General features: G+C 37.6%; 1 protein-coding gene across 6 annotated transcripts in view; it reads right to left on the reverse strand.

Annotated features, from left to right (window-relative positions):
• The window catches only part of cadpsb (Ca2+-dependent activator protein for secretion b), a 67,726-nt gene that overhangs the window by 45,896 nt on the left and 2,458 nt on the right, over positions 1-19,372 (reverse strand). For all 6 annotated transcript variants that reach the window (XM_067587150.1, XM_067587147.1, XM_067587149.1 and 3 more), the window contains exons 2-3: positions 6,184-6,297; positions 3,607-3,939 (exon numbers count right to left, since the gene is read on the reverse strand). In XM_067587150.1, coding sequence (XP_067443251.1) covers positions 3,607-3,939; positions 6,184-6,297 — 447 coding nt within the window. The remainder of the gene's footprint in view (positions 1-3,606; positions 3,940-6,183; positions 6,298-19,372) is intronic.

Genomic DNA, 19,372 nt, shown 5'->3' on the forward strand with positions numbered 1-19,372 from the left:
CTTTGACAAGGTTTAATGAAATCCTGTTAAATGACATGCATTTAATACTTAGCATTTTTTTTCTATAATCATTGAATAACATAACTGCATTTTCCCTTTTGACTTGCCATAGTTTAAAAGCATAGGTGTAACAAATAATCTCGTTAATGAGGTCCTGTTATAGTATAGAGTCCCAGTAAGCCAGGCCACTGAGCCTACCTGTATAAAGGCAGGGCACTAGCACACCAAAACTGAATGTAGTCGTTATCAATTTTATCAGTTACGCCTGAGTTTGACAAGTCAAAATGTCAGCCATGAGAAAGGTCTACAGCGTAGGAATAGATTTAATGGCACATTTATGTGCCCATCGCTATTGAAATAATATTGTATGGCCAGATAATTTGGCCAGAATTACAGAATCATACTATTGCATTCTATTTTGGCTCATGTCTAGTAATGTCAAACAGGGCTTCTGTGACAATTCTATAGCAATGATATGTAAAGACTTATTATAAGTACACAAATAAGCATAAGCCAAATGGGCTTTCAATGCAGTGTTAGGCTACGGTTATAGTTCAAGATAACTAATAATCTTTTTAGTTTAGAAAATGTTACTAAAAGTAACATGAAAGTGGGCACAAAATTCTATTGATAAAGTTATCTAGTTGGACACCAAACATACAGTGGTTTGGTCATGCTTGGTGTCATCACAGCTAAATAACTGCATCCATTAGAGAGTAGAACATGCTCAGACTCTAGCTGGGGCAGCCGCTGGCCATACCAGTCTAATCAGTCTGTTAGTCATTTCCAGAGGCTGCTCTTACTTCAGCATGATACAGAAATAGGCCAGTGCTTCCTTTCTACTATTTGGATGTAACTGCAGAAAATGTAAATCCCGAGCGATAACAGCTAAAAAATGATGGCCTGTGAATCCCAGCCAATCCATGAAAACCTTTCATCAAATCCCAGCAGCCCTGAGCCATGCTGACTGGATTGCCTCGTCTCCTTTTTAGTGAGGATTCTATCATTTAGTTGAGGGCAATATATGGCTGCTGGTGGCTTACTGTGGAGCTGCTGAAAGTCACCATTAATACAGTCTAATATATTCATTACAACAGCAAATAAAATGATAGAAGCCTCTGAGAACAGCTGGATGAGCAGCTGGAGTAATAATGGAAACAGAAATTTTAATTCTCTTATGCAAATTCTGTATTATTTACTGACATGTAGGTATACGTTATGTCTGTCTGTATATGAATTATCAGTTTGAAAAACATCAGCTCCATTTCAAACATTGCCATTTTTACTTACCTGTAATAGTCAGAATTTTGCATTACAACATAGTATGAGGCTGCACACACACAGAGCTCTGCAGCATACATGTCTTCATGATGGTGTATTGTTCAACTGTTCTTCAGTAGCTCTGCATTGAGTGGGATCTGCTCAGGGAAATGGTATTATGTTCTGCATGCAGATTTCTGACCCTATACTAACAGCTCTGCTGCCAGCACATAAAAAACTAGGTTAAGCATCTTCAAAGGCTTGGGAGGAAAAATGCACAGTGGATTTGGAGACTATGGCAATGTATTGCACCCCAGCATTAGAAGCATCTAACTAATGAACACTGCAGAACAGAGCCTATATTGATCTTTGCCAACTGAGACATTTGAACAATGCTGAACAATCTAATTTGTTTAACAGCATCTCATGCCATCTGCTCAGATTTATACGTTAGTAACTGTTGACAGAAGGATGACACCAAAGAAACTCAGCAACCTTAAGACTTCATTGGCATCCAAAAGGTGTGACCATTAGACCTAAATGAAATGAGGAGGTATGCTTTTATGCGTTAAATGAGCAAATGTAAATGTGTCAGAGGCTTGCTCCAAATCCTGACGTGATAAGACTTTTAATCAAGCTCCTGAAGAAAGAATACATTACTGCTGCTTTCAGCATTCCCACCGAGAGCAGTAAAGCAGTAAAGACAGCAAGGAAAGGAGAGTTATGTCTGACACAAGCACCCCAGTGTCTACTATTATCCGCCTGCAATCTCAACATATCTCCCCTATGATGAAGTACTGCTGGCTTGGTATCAGGAGATGTATCTTGAGAAATATCTACTTTTAATGGTGCCTACAGATTGTGAGATTTCAGCAATCTTACAAGTTTATTGCAAGCCACACTGTGTGGCATGGATCTGATAAACTTGGGTACGACATCAAGTTTGATGTATGTAGACTGCACAGTGATCACCTACTGAATCGTAGGCTATGACACAAATCAATATACAAGAAAACGTCATCAGCGTGTGTCATCCATCTGCACTGCTATAGTGGTAAACAATGAAGCTAAGCAAGAATTGAGCCCTTGCAATAGTGGTATTTATATGTATGGGAAAAAATCCAAAGAAGAGGAGGAGGAGAAGAATGTGGACCTGGTCATGACAACAAGATTTTCTTCTTTGTTGGAATCCAAAACATTTGTTTTGCTTGTTTTACCTCCATGATTGGATGTCGCATTGATCAGTGTGTCATTTCATGCTGCATTCCTGTTGGTTGGTTAGTAGACATAGGTCATAGCAGCAGTCACATTGTGAGATGGTTATCCTAAATTTCTGACACTGTCAGAATTTTGTCCAGGCTATCTTTGGTCGCAAGACCAAACTTTGAACCTCTCTCACAGTGCGACATAGGACCACCGTTTTGGAACAATGACCAAAGATTTTGTCAGGTTTCTTTCATGTTGGTCATCTTTTGTCTTGGACAGCCCAAAATCGCACAGTGTATACCCGGCTTAAAACATGCACAATCAACACCATAGATAATCAAATCAAAATACATCTAGAGTAAACATTATAAACATTAAATAATCATAACTGGGTGATTATTTCTAGGGATTTGTCAGATCAAATATCACATTTCATTATTTTGACACATTTTGACATTTGATTGTTGATGTGGTGACTATATGTCCATTATAATATCATAACAGTGTTTTTACACTTGGGCCAAATGCAGAGTTTTTTCAGAGCACCAGGTTTGGTGAATTCCTGTCAAATCTTGAGATGGTCATAAAAAACTAGGAGTGCACTGATCCAACTTTTTCTCTCTGGATATTGATTCTGATACCTGTCATGACTGAATTTATTTTTTATTGATATTGACAAAACACTGTATTTAATGTGGAGTGATGCCATGGCCGATATCCCATCCACTTAATAAGCTCAGTATAAGATCCATATAGGATCAGTCCTGGAAACCTTAGAAAAAAGAATTCAGGTCAACTTTAAAGTAGGCACACTCCAGAAACAGGAATGGTTGGCACCACGAACAAATGCTATCTGCTCCACCCCATGTAGTATAACAAGATGACAGGTTGATAATTTCTCATTTTGTCACATTATTAATCATGGAGGCCAGAAATGTGATGCGGTGGTCTATAGCTGAGACAGAAATGTGTTTCTGAATAGAAAATAAGAAATCATATCTATGACAGAAATATCTTTGATAGTGTATACTGCTGGGCAATCAATCCATGGTTTGCAAGGATCTTATGTGTGAGTGTCAAGTATTTGGGCCAAGTGTGAAAACCCTCCCAGACATATCACCTGTAGGCTTCTGAACGTACCTGACAGGCTTGGTAAAGCAGCTGGTGCTCAAACTTTTTGATGCCGAGGATATTCTGGAACATCTCGTACAGCTGGTCCTTGCTGAGGATCAGCTCGGAGGCTGCGCTGGCAGTCATGCGTTGCTGTGCCTTGCGTGGATCCTCGTCGCCACGGTAGATGGTGTCAAACTTGGCCATCCAGGAGCTGAGCACCGTCTCCTTGCTCAAGCCGTCAATCTCTGGAAGGCTGCGCACACGCTTCTCGATGTGCCTCTTGAACACATCCCTGAAATCAGTGGCTGAGAAGCCGCCACTCTGGACCATTTTAGCCACACGGTCGCTTTTTAAGAATACCTAGATTGTGAGAAACCAAAAACGAACACTTATTATATTAAAAGACAAGTAATGATATGGTAAGTCAAAACTCCTGAACAGACTCAAATTTACAATACATTACATTACAATTTAACTGTTTCTGTGTTTGTGATGAGGATATTCACTGACAAGTAGCTGTTAATTTTGAATTGAAAAATCAAAGGCATATACAGTATATAAGGCTGTGACTCCACATGGCCAAGGCTGCCTTCTGCCTCCTGCTAATGACAGACTATCAGGGACAGAGGCAGACAAGACTATTTTGTCACTGCATCAGGGAACAAACCATCAGAGCTGATTGCTTTGTCACTCTGACAGTCACATTTTGTTCTTGGCATCCATTATGGCGAAAAAGCAATGGCGACTGTACTGAAACATTACAGTACCCTTGTCATTTGGTGCATATATCAGTGGAAGACAAAGGTTTGCAGGCTGATATTAACGACATATTAAGTCAATTTTTGGGTTCTTGCCTGGAGAAGTGTTTGTGGCTCAAAGAGCAGACCATATCCTTTTTGTCAAAGACAGTTCACAAAAGAATCAGTGATCATCCATAATTTAGCTAATAATAGTGGCCCTCACTGTTTCAATAAAGATGCCACATTAAGTGGATGTGAAAATTAGCATATTTTTAATCACTTGACCATGTTTCTTTGTGATGAATTGAAAAAAATCTACATACTTCAGACAAGATGCTTATTAGCTTAAGAGAAAAAAACATGTTCATCTGTACTGTACATACACATCATCTTTACATAGTGCAAAAGTGCTCAAGTTAAAAAGTGACAAGAAAACATGTTTCAGTCTTTCCACAATCATCAGTGTCTTGCCAAGGTCTAGCAAACACACTTTTTAAAACAACGAGCAGGCCATATTGATTTCAAGTGTTTCCAATTAGGTTATCACTCAGAACATTTTCCAGGATGTTTTAGTATTCCAGTATCATGCGCAACCTCTTTGCCACACAAGTACAATAATGATTATCATTACAATGCATCTTTAGATTATATATCAAAATGTAATTTTTTTTTGACAGCCACAGCCACAGGTCTTGATGAAAAATGTGAGTATGTGCGCTAAATAGAAGCACAGACTGATTTGTTGTCAGGTGTAAGGATCGCCTCCTCACCTAGATGTCAAAACATTACTACAAACATGGGATATTTTATGTAGCACATCTTGAAAAAATCTGTAAAGGCTTAATACTGCCTACCACTCATTTTCAATACTATTTTGTACCTTTATTGGAAAGTCAACAGTAGCAAGTGATGGGACATGTGTAGGGAGAAGGGAAAGACAAATGACCAGTAATCAAACTGGTTATATTTACATGTTATACATCTCAGACTAGAGTTTGGTAGGGCACTGATGAGACATTTGTCTTGTCATTTTTTCACTCAAGCCCTTCTCCCAGTATGTGAGTGAGCATCACACAAGACTGGGTACATATTTCAAAGCTTTAAAATATTAATTAAAATCACAGATGTTGTGTTATAATTCGTTATAATTTTCATCACCCTTCTAGCTTCACATTAACTTAAATATCATAAACTACATTTATGTTTAGCTGTCACATATAGCTCATCCTGTAATTAACCTCCATGGCTGTCTATATGGATTCACTTTTTTTTTTCATAATGTATATGCTTTTTTCCATCACAGATTTGACCTTTAACACATTCTGCTGTCTGTCATGCCTTTTGTATTGTATGCCTGGCAATAATAACTTTTTCATCTGTGGACTGAATAGTGAGGTTGGAAAGATGGCTGTGTCAGCCACATGCTTTGACTCATAATCTGTGAAAAGCTTCAGCCACCATTTTACCACTCAGCTGCCTAGATACAAGCATTTTGACATGGCAAAGCAAGAGTTGTGCAAATTGCTTCTTTTGAATTTCTGGACTGAAAACAGGCCATTGCTAAATTTAAAATCTTCTACAAAAGTGATCCTGATGATACTTTTGTAGATATATATATATGTATTAACAATACTGTGCATTACATATGTCACAATTTTGTTATAGTTATCAGTAGATATTACATAATCAGCTGCATTTTTACATTTCTTTAGTAACCAGAAATGCACACATCTATGAATGACATACTGTATTTCACATAGCACAACACCTTCAGTGACTAATTGAAAGCAATCCAATCCCTGTGCTTAAATAACAAAATGGTTCTGCCTGTGATTGTGCTGCCATGTTTATGGAGAGTTGGTACCTCATAGTAGCTCTGCACAGCATTGATGAATGCTTCATCAGCCACAATTTGTGTGTCTCCATTGAGGAAGGCCTGGAAGCGATCCTTGGTCTGCTGAAGCTGCTGCTTGGTTATCTGTGAAAGCAAGAAACAGAAGACACCTCATCATTAAAGCCAGAATAGAAAAATGAAATTAAAAAAAGCATAATACTAAGCACGTTATCAATACTTAGTCGGACGACATGCTACAATTATAAACTGACAGTGTCTTCTCCATGACCGTCCACAGCAGCAGCAGAGTCGCAACACAGAGTATCAACCTGTAGCAACCTGTCACTAACTCATTAGTATGGGGAAGATTTAAACAAAAAAATCTAACGTTTAAAATCAAAGTAAGTGCTCTACAGATATTGAGCGTTATTGACAAATATCTTATCTTGTAAAATGTCTGGTGTAACCGGGTAACACTGGTGTTGTTACAAGTATATTAACTGGTGGGAAAATTTCCTCACCGCGCCGTCCTTAGAGCAACCCAAACAGCAGCTCCAGAACTTTTCTACAGCTTCTCTTGGGGGAACACTAAGTACTCCCAGGCCAGCTGGGAGTTGTAATCCCTCAAGTGTTTCCTTGGTCTACCCCTGAATCCCCTTATAGAAAAGTCCTGCTCTAAACACCTTTAGAGAAATGTGGCCAGGAGGCATTCTTACTAAGTGCCCAATGACAAGTGGCTCCTGTCAGTGCAAAATAGCAGCCACTTAATAACAAGGTCCTCCCAAATATCTGAGCTCTTCACGCTATCACACGGAGTGAGACAAAGCACCTCATCTCAGCTGATTGTATCCACAACTCATTTTTTCAGTCTCTACCCAGAGATCTTGACCTCAGGTAAGAGAGCAGGACCTAAGATTGACTGTTAAATTGAAAGCTTTGCTTTATAGCTCGGCTCCGTCTTTACTGCTGAAGTCTGATACAAAGTCTACATTACAACAGCCAGTGCCCCTAAACGCTGGTCAATCTTACCATTTTTACAATCGCTCATGAATGAAACCTCAAGGTACCTGAATTCTTCCACTTGGATTCTCCCTTCTAACCTAGACTGAGCAATCCACCAGCCCAACCACATCTCACTCAGCTGCAAACTGCTCCAGTGGATATTGTCAGTCACAGTCCAGTGAAGCCAAAAGGACAACATCATCCGCAAATAGAAGAAATGCTACCCCAATATCACCCAACTGGACAGTGTCCAGGCCTCAGCTGCACTTTAGCAGCAGTAGCAGCAGGCAACTTTTATCAGTGAAAAAGCTCTGAAAAACCCACTGTATGTTACTTGCCCAGCACCAAACAGCAGATGGACAAAGTTATCAGCTAGCTGGTGAACAAAGTGTAGCATTTAGCAGATATTTCTTTCAGGGAGTTGGTCAAGACCAAAACCAGAATTGAATATTAGACTAACATTCACTTGGTGGCCAGAAACACGACTCCAAATGAATGCTGATGTTGCTCCGTAGCTGTGGGATTGGTAAGTAGCTTGGTGTCAAATTCGCCATATGAACTTAAAAGGTAATAATATGTCAAGTGTTGCAATTACTACTTGTTTCCGCTGCCTCCAAGTGGCCAAAGACATCAGTTATTGCATTGCATTGCATTATTTTACATTTGATCAAAATAATACTGAACAATTTAATAAAAATGTCTTGCTTCACTTATAAGTCGCTTTGGATAAAAGCATCTGCCAAATGACAAAATGTAAATGAAAATGGTCAATAATAAGCCAGGAATTGTGTTACACATGTGTGATGTTTCTCCATCTCTCCCATTGTTTCACCTCATACAGGTCTGGATGTCCTTGGATTGATTTCACAGGGGTTACTGAGTCAGTGACCTAAGAGTCAATAGACTGACAATCTCCCTCTGACAACCGCCATCAATCTACAGCTCAAGCTGTTGCATATATCAAACAAGCACAAGGACCTGCTGGTAACGTGTGTGTCTACATGCATTCAGTTGCACATCGCAAGTGACAGACTTTGGTGTAGGAGTGTGATGGAGAAGTACCACATATCATGTGCCTGTGAAGCAATCTCAACACCATCTGCGTGTTCATCGTACTACCCCAACTCCCTTCACTAATGCCCAAAAAATGAGAAATGATCATATAGCATAAGATTTCTCTATCAGAGCCAAAGTGAAAATGTCAGAGTTTTGTCCAAAAAGGTGAATATGCATTATGCAAAGACAACTGTAGACACACACACATGGTAAGTTAATAGTGAGATGACCTCTCCATTACTGCTAATTAAAATACAAACAAACTCAAAACTCAAAGTCTCACAAGCCATTTCACCAAGAAGCCACACCTGCTGCTACAGCCAATTGACATTCACCGTGGTAGAGAGAACCTCTGCATCATATACCACTTAATGTCTAAACATAAAGGATCCACTTACAACACGTAACAGCACATCAACAACATCAGAGATCAATACTTCTGCTTGTGCGTCAAGGTTTCAGGTTTATTCATTTTTGCAGCAGCTAGATGTGAGATTAAAGAGAAAGTGTGGACAACCCCTGCTATGTGTTAATAGACCATGGTGTTCAAGGAACATCCTGAGGCAAGAAATGTTAATATTAACACCAGTATGCAAATCAGTCCAGTCTATGGAGACACTTGGAGGCTGAAGCCAACATACTTGCCCTTGGTTGCTTGTCCATTTCTGAAAGTGAGAGATACATACTGTACATCCTGCAGCCATACAGTGATGTAATGGTTTGAGTTAATACTCAATTCTTTTACTCATGAGAACAAGTTTCTTTATTAAATTTTGTTCCAAAGTCGGAGTCTTATGTATAGTATACATTTTAATTAAAAATAGTAAATTGAAAAATGCGTGCATATGCTCAGGACGGCATGACGAGTGATAAGCTACAATCAATTCAATCCAGAAAAGCAGGATGAGTAATGTGTAACATAGTGAGGGAGGATATGGACTGAGATGGTTTCTATTGAAGAGCTGCTGGGCTTTTGAAAGAAGGCACAAAAACAGACTTGAACCAAGCAGACTGAAATGTTTTAGGGCAAAGTTAACACTTGTGCTAGTAGACCTGAGGTCACACATACTGTAGCTTTCTTGAACACAAGCTAACACTGATATATGACAACATCTTTACTGCTTGGATTGTCCAAAAGCAACTAGACTATGGTGACAAAGTATGCCTCTGATCAGTTTCAATGTATTTTAGCAAGGAGCTGTAATTAGGGCTGTAACAATAAGTCAGATGATCAATTTGTCGATCGATAGACAATTAATCAGCAGCCATTTACATTTGGCAAAAAAAAAATGCAAAAAATAAGCTGCTTGTAGCCTCTCAAATGAGAGGATTTGATGCTTTTCTTTGTCATACTGTGTATGATATTAAACTAAATAGTTTCAGTTTTGTTGTATAAAACAATAACAATCTGAAGACATTAACTTGGGATCTGGGAAATTATAATGAGCATTTCATATTTTCTAATACTATTTAGACAAAATGGTCAATTGATTAATCAAGAAAATAATTGGCATCTTAATTGACAATGAAAATAATCATTAGTTGAAGCCCTACAGTAGCTGTAATCCATGTGATTGGACACTTTTAACCTGTGCATATGAATTTTGTCTTTCTTTTTTCACATATAGCTACAGAAGAATCAGAGGATATTAGAATAAAATGGAGGTGATGGGTTATTGGCAGTCATCCAAACGCTGGCACAAAGCATTTGTGTTTACCTGATGATTTTACCATGAAAGGTCAAATCTAATAATACTTTTGCTTCTGCTGACAGTTTCTCTCAGCCGATCTGACTTAACTGTATGTGACAACACAGCAAGCTGTTAACTCTGTGTGTGTGTTTGTGTGTGTATGTTTAGAGCTGACAGTACACAGCGGTAAACCAGGTGAAATGTGCTCACTTCTTGACCAAAGTCTGCTCAAATGCATAAAATATTTATGACTTTCCATTCTGCATGCTCTTTATTTGATCACTGATTGGAAAACTGTGCTGATTAGCAATCGGGTTGATGGATGACAGAAAATGCCTCCATTTTCATCAGTATTGCCAGACTCCCCAGACATACTTTTGCTGCTTGCTCTTATTGATTCTCTCTCTGTGGCTCTTATTCAGATTGCAGTGTAACGCAGTGATTCATTGGCTTGCAATGAAGTAGGCAGTGATATTAATCACCCTTAACATATCAATAGAGGATCATTGCATGGGTCTGATCTACAGTAACTTCATTACAGTTCAAATTTGACTTTATAGCTTGATACAATTTTTGAGTCGCCATGGAACATTTAATGATCTAAGAATATTTAATTAAAAATTGGCATATTTCAATATTTTTTGTAATTTATGTCCTTCAAACTTTATATAACTACTTGAAATAGTTTTCATGTATTACATTTGGATAGACAGTTCATTATGGGATTATACAGATTGTATGTCATGCAGGAAAAATCTGAATCTGCTTCAACTTAATATAATATATTTCAAAATATACTGTACAGTATATGCTCTGCAGCTTAATAACCATTGAACCTCTAGCGCAGATTCACAGTATCAAGCCCCCTTTTTATTTGAATGGACTGCAGGAGAAATTCTATACATTTGGTAGGATGCACAAATTTTCACAGCATAAAACATGATATTAGTGTCCTCAACGGTAGCTTTGACCCTGAATGTATCACATGTAACTGATGTGCAATAAACACTGTTTTCCAAGTGTTTTATCTCTTCATCAATTAGTCATTCATCTTTGGCCACTTATCTCTGTTTCCCTCAAATGAAGCAGAGAGAGAAAGATGAGTGCAGGTCATATTCAAATTTGAAAGTGATTAAAGGGCTCTAGAGGAGCAGCTCTTCTCTCTCTCACTCTGTGTATGTGTGAAAGTGCATTTGCTGGATATCCATGTGTCTATAAAAAAAGAAAGACCAAACCATTATAACAGAAGGTTACATAACACCTGTAATTCACAATGATTATATACAGAATAATGATGGAGGATTCGGTTCATATTGATCATTATATCTCTTTGAAATGTTTGGCTTGTGAGGTATGCAAAATATCAGCTGTCCTTGCAGTGCTGCGATGAGTGGATTAATTAGCTAATGGAATGCGGTATATACTTTAGCTATAGCGTAGTTCAGTGCAATAAAGCCTCTGCTCTGCTGACTCACTCTAAACCTTCTTCTAGAAGTTCCAGTAACATTGAAAAGGGAAGTTAAATTAAGGTGTTTTCCAAAATTAAATGGCTGCAAAATAGATGTGCTCTTTTCAGCAGTGGGCAGTAAACCTGTAATTCATTTATAAAAAATAGACCAAAATTATACATGTTAAGACAGCAACAGCTCAATCTAAAATGTAAATGTAAATGTGTCTAAAACATTCAATGGAGAGACTGCAGATAAAACTTATTTTGATATGCTGTGAGTTTACCAAATTAAAATTTATTTCAGCATAAAAACAAGGGTGAGCTTTCCACTGAGATCAGATGTACAAAGTGATGAAAGAATATCATGCAAACTAAAGTTCTTATCGTGCATATATCTATTGTCTCAGGAAGAGCTGCCTTCCAATGCTGTTGTTGGTTTTCAGCAAACATGGTATCAGTCGATCCTCTCGCCAGACAAAGCACATTTCATTCATGTTGCAGATGACACCAACAGCGCACATCTGAGTAAACAGCAAACACAAGTACGAGAGCGAGCACTGCATGACAGCTGCACAAAATCTACCAGCAACTGGCCTCTTCAAACACGAAACACCAGCACCATGAAGTGACCGCGCTCGCAAAACTACATTTACACAAAGGCAGATGCACAAACTATTATCTCCAACCAGACGTGCTCACATACATTTGTTCTAAAGACACACAAACACAGCGTTGTGTGAGTAAATACCACTCCACTAGGTTAGTAAACAGGTCTATACTGTGCAGACAGAGACTGACACACGGTAAAGAGGGGTAGAATAGGAAGCTCTGGCTCTGTATAACCAGTCTCCACACTGTTGCCATATTCAGGAGTTGTGGCACCACTGATATATACAGGAGAACACTGTGTATGCTAAGCCCCTTCTTGTAACAGTCATCCATTATCACACTGCCGACTCACTGGCAGCACCCATCCAGCTCAGCTGGTTCCTCATTATGCTCATTCAGTTAGCAAGCAGAAAATAAGCTCTTACAAAACTATAACATAAATGGTGTGGACATGTGGACTTTCAGGGTATGGGGAGGAGAAAAATCAATAGGGCAATTTGCATATATTGGCCCAAAACAAGTAAATCAGTCCTGTCTTTTCCATTGCATAGCACACTTAATGTAAGCAAATTTAGACCCACATGGTTCACATACTAACATTTTAAATTGGTAGTCATTCGTTCTGCCTGCTTCTAATTAAATTCAATTGAAGATTTATACTCAAAGCATTCATGTTTACTACTTTTCAAGCACCAACTTCCTGTTTCTTTGCTCATATTTATCACTCAGCATTCAGAAAATCTACACGCTAATGCTGTAGCATGAAGATTTTGTAATATTTAAAAGCATTTTTTATTGTTTGTTAAGGTCTTTGGCTGGTGCATAATGCTAATTACCAGACAGGAAGATGCACAGTATGTTTGTCTTGGTGAAATGTAAGTAGTAGAGCTGAAACAATGAATTGCTTAATGAATAAAGTCAATCTGTTAATTAATCTGTAATAATTTTAATAACCATCAAATTGTTTCAGTCATTTTATTAAACGTGCCAAACTCGCTGGCTCCAGTCTAATTGTGAGCATTTGATGCTTTTCTATGTGAAATTGAATATCTTTGAATTTGGTATATTTGATCAAGCAAAACAAGCCATTTAAAGATGACACCTTGGGGTCTCAGAATTGTGATGGGCATTTTTTACTATTCTTTGACTTTTCATGTAATATTGTTTGAGCAATTAATCTTAATACGGTCAACACATCAATCAATACTCAAAATAATTGTTAGTTGTGGTTCTAGTATTTTGAATTCCAAACTGAACTAGGAAATGCAATTTCTGAAGAAATTGCGGTGCAAATGCTGGTTGTTGAAAGACTAATGCTAAACTGGATTGCTGGCTTTAATTTGAATGAATAAGCAGCTGAAGGAGAATGAATGATTCGGAAAAGTGGGAATTTAAAAGGTGAATAAAACTCCTATGAAAGATGTGGAACATTTTAAAGTTTGAATGGAGTATGAAGAGTTGAAAACACACTACTGCAGAACTACAATGCTGTTTTATACAGTAGAGCACACAAAGCTCACTGTTGGTTTCTCTCTCATCAAGAATCTAAGACATAAATCCTTTCCTTCCACTCTTCTTTTTCCCTCTTACTCTGTCTAGTCAACCTCTCTCTTTCTCTCTCTCTGCTTTTAATGGACGAATTTCTCAAATACAGTATTTATTTCTTTATGCCAGCCTGTTTGCCTTTTTTGATGTTTAATAAGGTTCGCATCATGTAGAGTTATCAGTAGGAAATGGTTCAAGTTGTTGTGAAACTAGATCACACAGATTACATTAGTCAGACTTCATGGGATGTAGTCTTTACTGTGTTCAACAACACATTTGAAGATTGTAGAGGAAAAGGAAAGATTTAGCAAAATATTTCACTGTGTCATGTTTAACAAGGTGAACAAGAATATTCAAGGGTTAGGCTTAAAAAGAAAATATTTAGCTTGCATTAGCATTGATAGCAATGCTCCTTCTGTCATTTTACATCAATGATAGTAATCAATGCATTGATTTTGAGCACTGAAGAGAACACAAGAGCTCAGACGAAGATTAAGGTTTGATGTTTGATAGGAGGGGATTGGCATAGACACTCTGTATTAAGTAGTTGGCATAGGAACATGTGACAACCGTGATAATGCAGGAGAGAAACTTAAAGTGAGCGTCTACCTAACATACAGACTCACAATGGCCTGGGGCTGGTGTTTGTGTTGTTTATGCTTCAGTGAGAGTCATCAGAGGGAAAGAACTCAGCAGAGGACTGCAGTAATGATCCCTCTATAACTCTTACCCCTCTATCTTTAATGTGGAAAATCCCCACTACTAATCTTTTTCCCTGTCTCTCCTCTTTGTCTTATTCCAGTCATACCCTGGTAATGTTTCCTTTCAAGCAATGTTTCATGGATCAACATAACAGCACATATTTGCATAAACAAATTCGTGTGTGCTAAATGACCACCAACAGCTGCCTGGCCTCATTATACAGGCAAGATTCATAAAAAAGATCTCTGAAAGTGTGATGATGTACAGCCACACATTGTATTCATCAAGGAAACTAACATTCACAGAAGTTTTGTTGCACGCTAATTATAGTTTCCATATCTCATAATCATGAGAAAACTATTACAATCTGAGGAAGAAAAATGTCACAATTACAGTCTGAGAAAAAAAGCACATTATTATAACAGTTGCTGCCATTTGAGAGGACAGGAAATAGATTGACAGAGTTATGTAGATAGCATTATGATTAATATGTCAACACTGCACAGGCATCCATAGTCACTGATAAGCATGAACACACAAAACACACTGATCAACATCAAGGTGCTCTATTTCAAAGAAATATTATGATATAATATATGAATTGCTATAGTGTTAAGCATCTGGTAAGAAGTACAAAGAAATAATGTGAGAAGAAATAACATATTTAAATCCTGTTAAAATTATAATCACTGTATCCTGGTCTTCATACACTTAGTGTAAAGGGGCAATTCATTTTTTAAAATTTATTTATTTTGTGAAGGAGAGTATACGAGTTAAAATGGGTAGGCATAATAAGCTTAGGATTTAGCCTATACCGTTCCAGTATTTAGAGAGACGGTTTCTTGAGTTTATTATAAGTTTATGGTTAAATTTAAGCTTAAATTTATGCATTGAAAGTTTCCCTCTATATATGTTAAACATAACATTTAGTATATGTGTAAATGGTGTAAATGTGATTTGTTATATGTGTTTTATGTGTTTTCTTATGGACCAAAATAAACAAATGTATTTTTAGCAGCTTTTTGATTTTGATCAAATTAGTCAACATTGTATTTAAATCGTAATAAATGTGGTAATAAATGTTATGGAAGCCCATGTGCTCCAAGAATATATCATAGATTTAACTCTTAAAGAAGAAAGAAGACTCCATGCATGATATAATATATAATACATAAAGATTTACCTTTGATTTCCAGTTGTATTGTCAATGTCTAATGTCCTTTTTCAACAAACCCTCTTTCATTTTCCACTGTTTTCTCTGTATGACTAATGTGCTGTATTGGGAACAGGGCTTACATTTTCTATAGCAATAAAAAAGATTGACAGGAGCCCTGCAGATTAATCTGTCAGTAGAGGCGTACAATGGGAGGACACAGTAACTAAGCTCTCTCTAAGCTTCATTTACATTGACTATCTCATTCAGAAAACATTTTTCATGTTGCTCTTGTTCTTTTCCCCTTGCTGACCATCAGCATTAGGTTTAAACAAATGCTAACTGTAGATGGTTAACGTTTGTCTGTTTAGATTACATAGGCTCCGTGAGGACATTTACTGTAAGTTCTGCTTTAATTAACATGCTAATAGAAAGCAGTTGGAGGAGAGAAATGTCGGTTTGTGAGATGCAGCTTTCAAGCCGGAACACAGTTGCCTCTTGGTGTCTTGCGAGAAATAAACCCTTACATGATGCTTCAGTACTTTGACACATAAAATCCTACATTCACATGCAAAAAACTCTGTGGAGCAACATTTGCATTTCTGTTGCTATTTCTGTGAATACTGAACATAATTGCCCTGTGTACCATATTAGGTCACGCTACTGTATTATTTAAATACGTCAGGCAAATATGAGTCAATTTGATCCTGACAGTGATTTCCGCCTTCAAAGTAGTCAAACCTTTGGGAAAAGACGTTGTTAGTATTCCAACAAATAAAATCCAAGCCTTCTCTCTTGGTTATATGCAGACAGAAGAGGTTTAATTTGTGAATGTGTGATAAGCTACACGCGGCTGCTCAGATTGTAGGTGAGGGGGTATTTCACATGCTGCTTTTCAGCTGTCACTCCTTTTAAATACACTTTCACATCCAAACCATTGAAGAACACCTTTATTCTTCTGCACTAATGTTGCTAAAACATCTGCTGCGTAACGGGAGAGACTGACATTTTTTAGCACCAGCTTTCAAATGCTAATTGACATGTTTAATTGATAACTCAAAGTTCGGCTTTCACACTGACTGGGAAGCTTCTTTTATTGTCGAAGGATGCCTTTATTTCCAGGCGGAATACCATTTAAAGACCTTACATAATAATGCAAATAATTTCAATGTCATACTTGAGTTGTCCGTTAACTGCCACTCTCTTTTATCCACATGCCTGTGTGTTTTCATGAACATACTAAGTTCAGGCAGTATTACTTCAGTTATCTGTGTCTACATGATAATCATTCAAATGTAATCTTGCAAAATCTCTTCTGATTTAATTCGAGGAATACAGGAGGAGATATAGGGCAGTGACATTACAGACAAACATGAAATAAAGAGTCTATGCACATACGATTTATAAAACATTGCAGCGCACAAAAATGTCAGCCATATTAATAGAAATTCTTACTGCACGTACACCAGTTTGAGCGTTTTCATATAAATTTTTCATTGTTACTAATTTTACTCATGCTTCTTCCAGTGATGTCAGTTTCATTTCCCTCTCCTGCTCAATGCCTAGTTGTTCATCTTCTTATCGCTGTATTATCTGTCATTTATCCATCAGCTCAAATGCCAGTTACCTGAATCATTGTCATACATGATATTATCATATTCAGCCATTAAACAATTGGATCAGCAGTTATCAGCAAAGATTAAACAATTATGTCCATGTGTGACCTTTATTGTGCTGTATGCAAACATCTTGCTCTGCCAAAGAGCTTTGTTAATGTTTCTAGTCTCTTTATCTGGTGTCTAAAATTATGCATCATAAGCTTCCACAACCGAATGATAACATCAACATTTATTTTGGTTCACATTTTGAATTTAGACTGTCTTTGTACGTTACTCTTCCCAAAATACATTAACTCCATCTCATCTCTTACCAAAATGAATGGCAAATTAGAAGGGTAAAAGAGTTGACACCTCTCTGCCACCACTAACACTTCCAGTTTCAGTTCCAATTCATTGCAAGGTTATTATTATGGTTCAAAAAATAAGAACATGAAAGCAGTTCACAATGGGACACCCAAAATCCTTTGCCAGACTCAGCACTGCACACCAAAGTGGCAAACAAACTTCATCAACTGATTTGCATTTCACTCTACTTCATATTCACATCATAAAGCCTTCTGCACAATTCACAGCTCCGCTCACTCAGATGTACTGTACGGTATTAAAATGCTGTGCCAAGAGGCACTCTATTAAGGAAACCTGCTGTCAGATGAGTTGATTGGGTCAGATTAACTTCAGGGCATCACACTTTCTAATTGAAGAAAATTCCTAAACCCGGGAGATTACTCACTTGTGAAATATATGTACATTGTGATCTATTAAAAGCATGTGGGTTTGATTAATCAGATTTCATTTTTGGCTCTTTGATTGCTAATGTTTGACTAAATGAGAGCTTCCATTTAGGATTAAAAACGGCATCAAAAAAGAATACCAGAGCATTTTCCCAAGAATTTTTTGTTAATTTGTGTTTACTGCATAAGAGCCTAAAGCCATGCTTGCGACTTTGTGAAACTGTACTTTAGACAGAGGTGCTTTGAGCTAACATCTATGTCAACATGCTAACATGCTCTCAATGACAATGTTAACATGGGAATGTTAAGCAGGTGTATTGTTTACCATGTTTACCAGCTTAGTTTTGCATGTTAGCAAGCAAACATTTGCATAGCACTTACCACTAAACACAAGTACATCTGAGGCTGATGGGAATACCATTACTGAAGCAAGTATTTGGTCGTGAACATAAATAAGCTTTTCGATAAACTAAAATTTTGACCTGATGATGGTGCTGGATGAAAAGTCAGAGATTACTCAAGTTATTACAATTTCTCCTGAGATGGACATGAATGCCTGTACCAAATTTCATGGAAATCCACCCAATAAGTATTGAGACGTTTCACTCAGAACAACAACTGCCAACCTCATGGTGATTCTAGAGGAAAAGTCAGTCAGTAGGTTTCATCCTCTGGGAACGATGAATATCTGTGCAAAATTCTGTGCCAATCAATCAAGTAGGTGTTGAGATATTTCAGTCTGGATCAAAGTGGTGGTTTCACCAACAGGCCAACTGACTTATTGCCATCGATAGAAAAATGTCATAAGATATTTTTCTAAATTTTAAATGCTCTTATTACAGGACAGAACCATTCCTAAATAATAAATAAATTGTCATATAGTTTATTGCCAACATGCTTTTGCCTCCTGAATTTTCTTTATTTTTCTTTCCTTTTTTTAAATCTTTGTTAAATTCCTCTGCACACACAATTTAGGCAGCTTATTGGCATTAAATGAAAGAGGATTTTGCCCTGCAGAACTAAGATAATGAGGACATAATCCCATAAATTACACCAACACAATATCTATATCTATCAATAACCTCAATAATTTTCTTACAACATATTCTTAGGGAGGGTGCCATTAGTGTAAGTGTGTCCCAAGACAATTAACCTTGTGTGCAAACACATGTGTCACCAGTTAAATATGCACATACGCCAACAAACATCAGAACAGCAGCAGCCTCCATACTACAGCTTAAAGAAGACATCTTTCAGACTGAATGAGAAAATATTTCCCTCACCCCTCAAAAGGAAGCAACCGCCTGTTACAGCCCTATTGTGTAACCCTTTCACAAGGTTATAGCAACACATTTCAAGAAGCAGCAGTGGAGCTTGCATACTCTGCAGCCCCGGCCTGCTTCTCTGTGATAGCCCATCACTGCTGTTTGTGTGCGAGAGCTTCTAATAACGGATTATCATGGAGCTGCTTCACATGTTTCGTTGAGGCCTTTAAGTCTTTTCATTACAGAAATTGCTTCATCATATTTCTGTGACTAATCTATAAGAGCCAAAATGTAATAGGCTACATATTAAATTGTGTAGCTAACACCCTGAGGAAATTGCTTTATAAATGATTGTTGGTGGATGGCTGATGTGTCCACATTCAAGGGATGTTCATG

This window comes from Thunnus thynnus, chromosome 4 (assembly GCF_963924715.1).
Source record: "Thunnus thynnus chromosome 4, fThuThy2.1, whole genome shotgun sequence".
In the NCBI taxonomy this organism is placed as follows: Eukaryota; Metazoa; Chordata; class Actinopteri; order Scombriformes; family Scombridae; genus Thunnus; species Thunnus thynnus.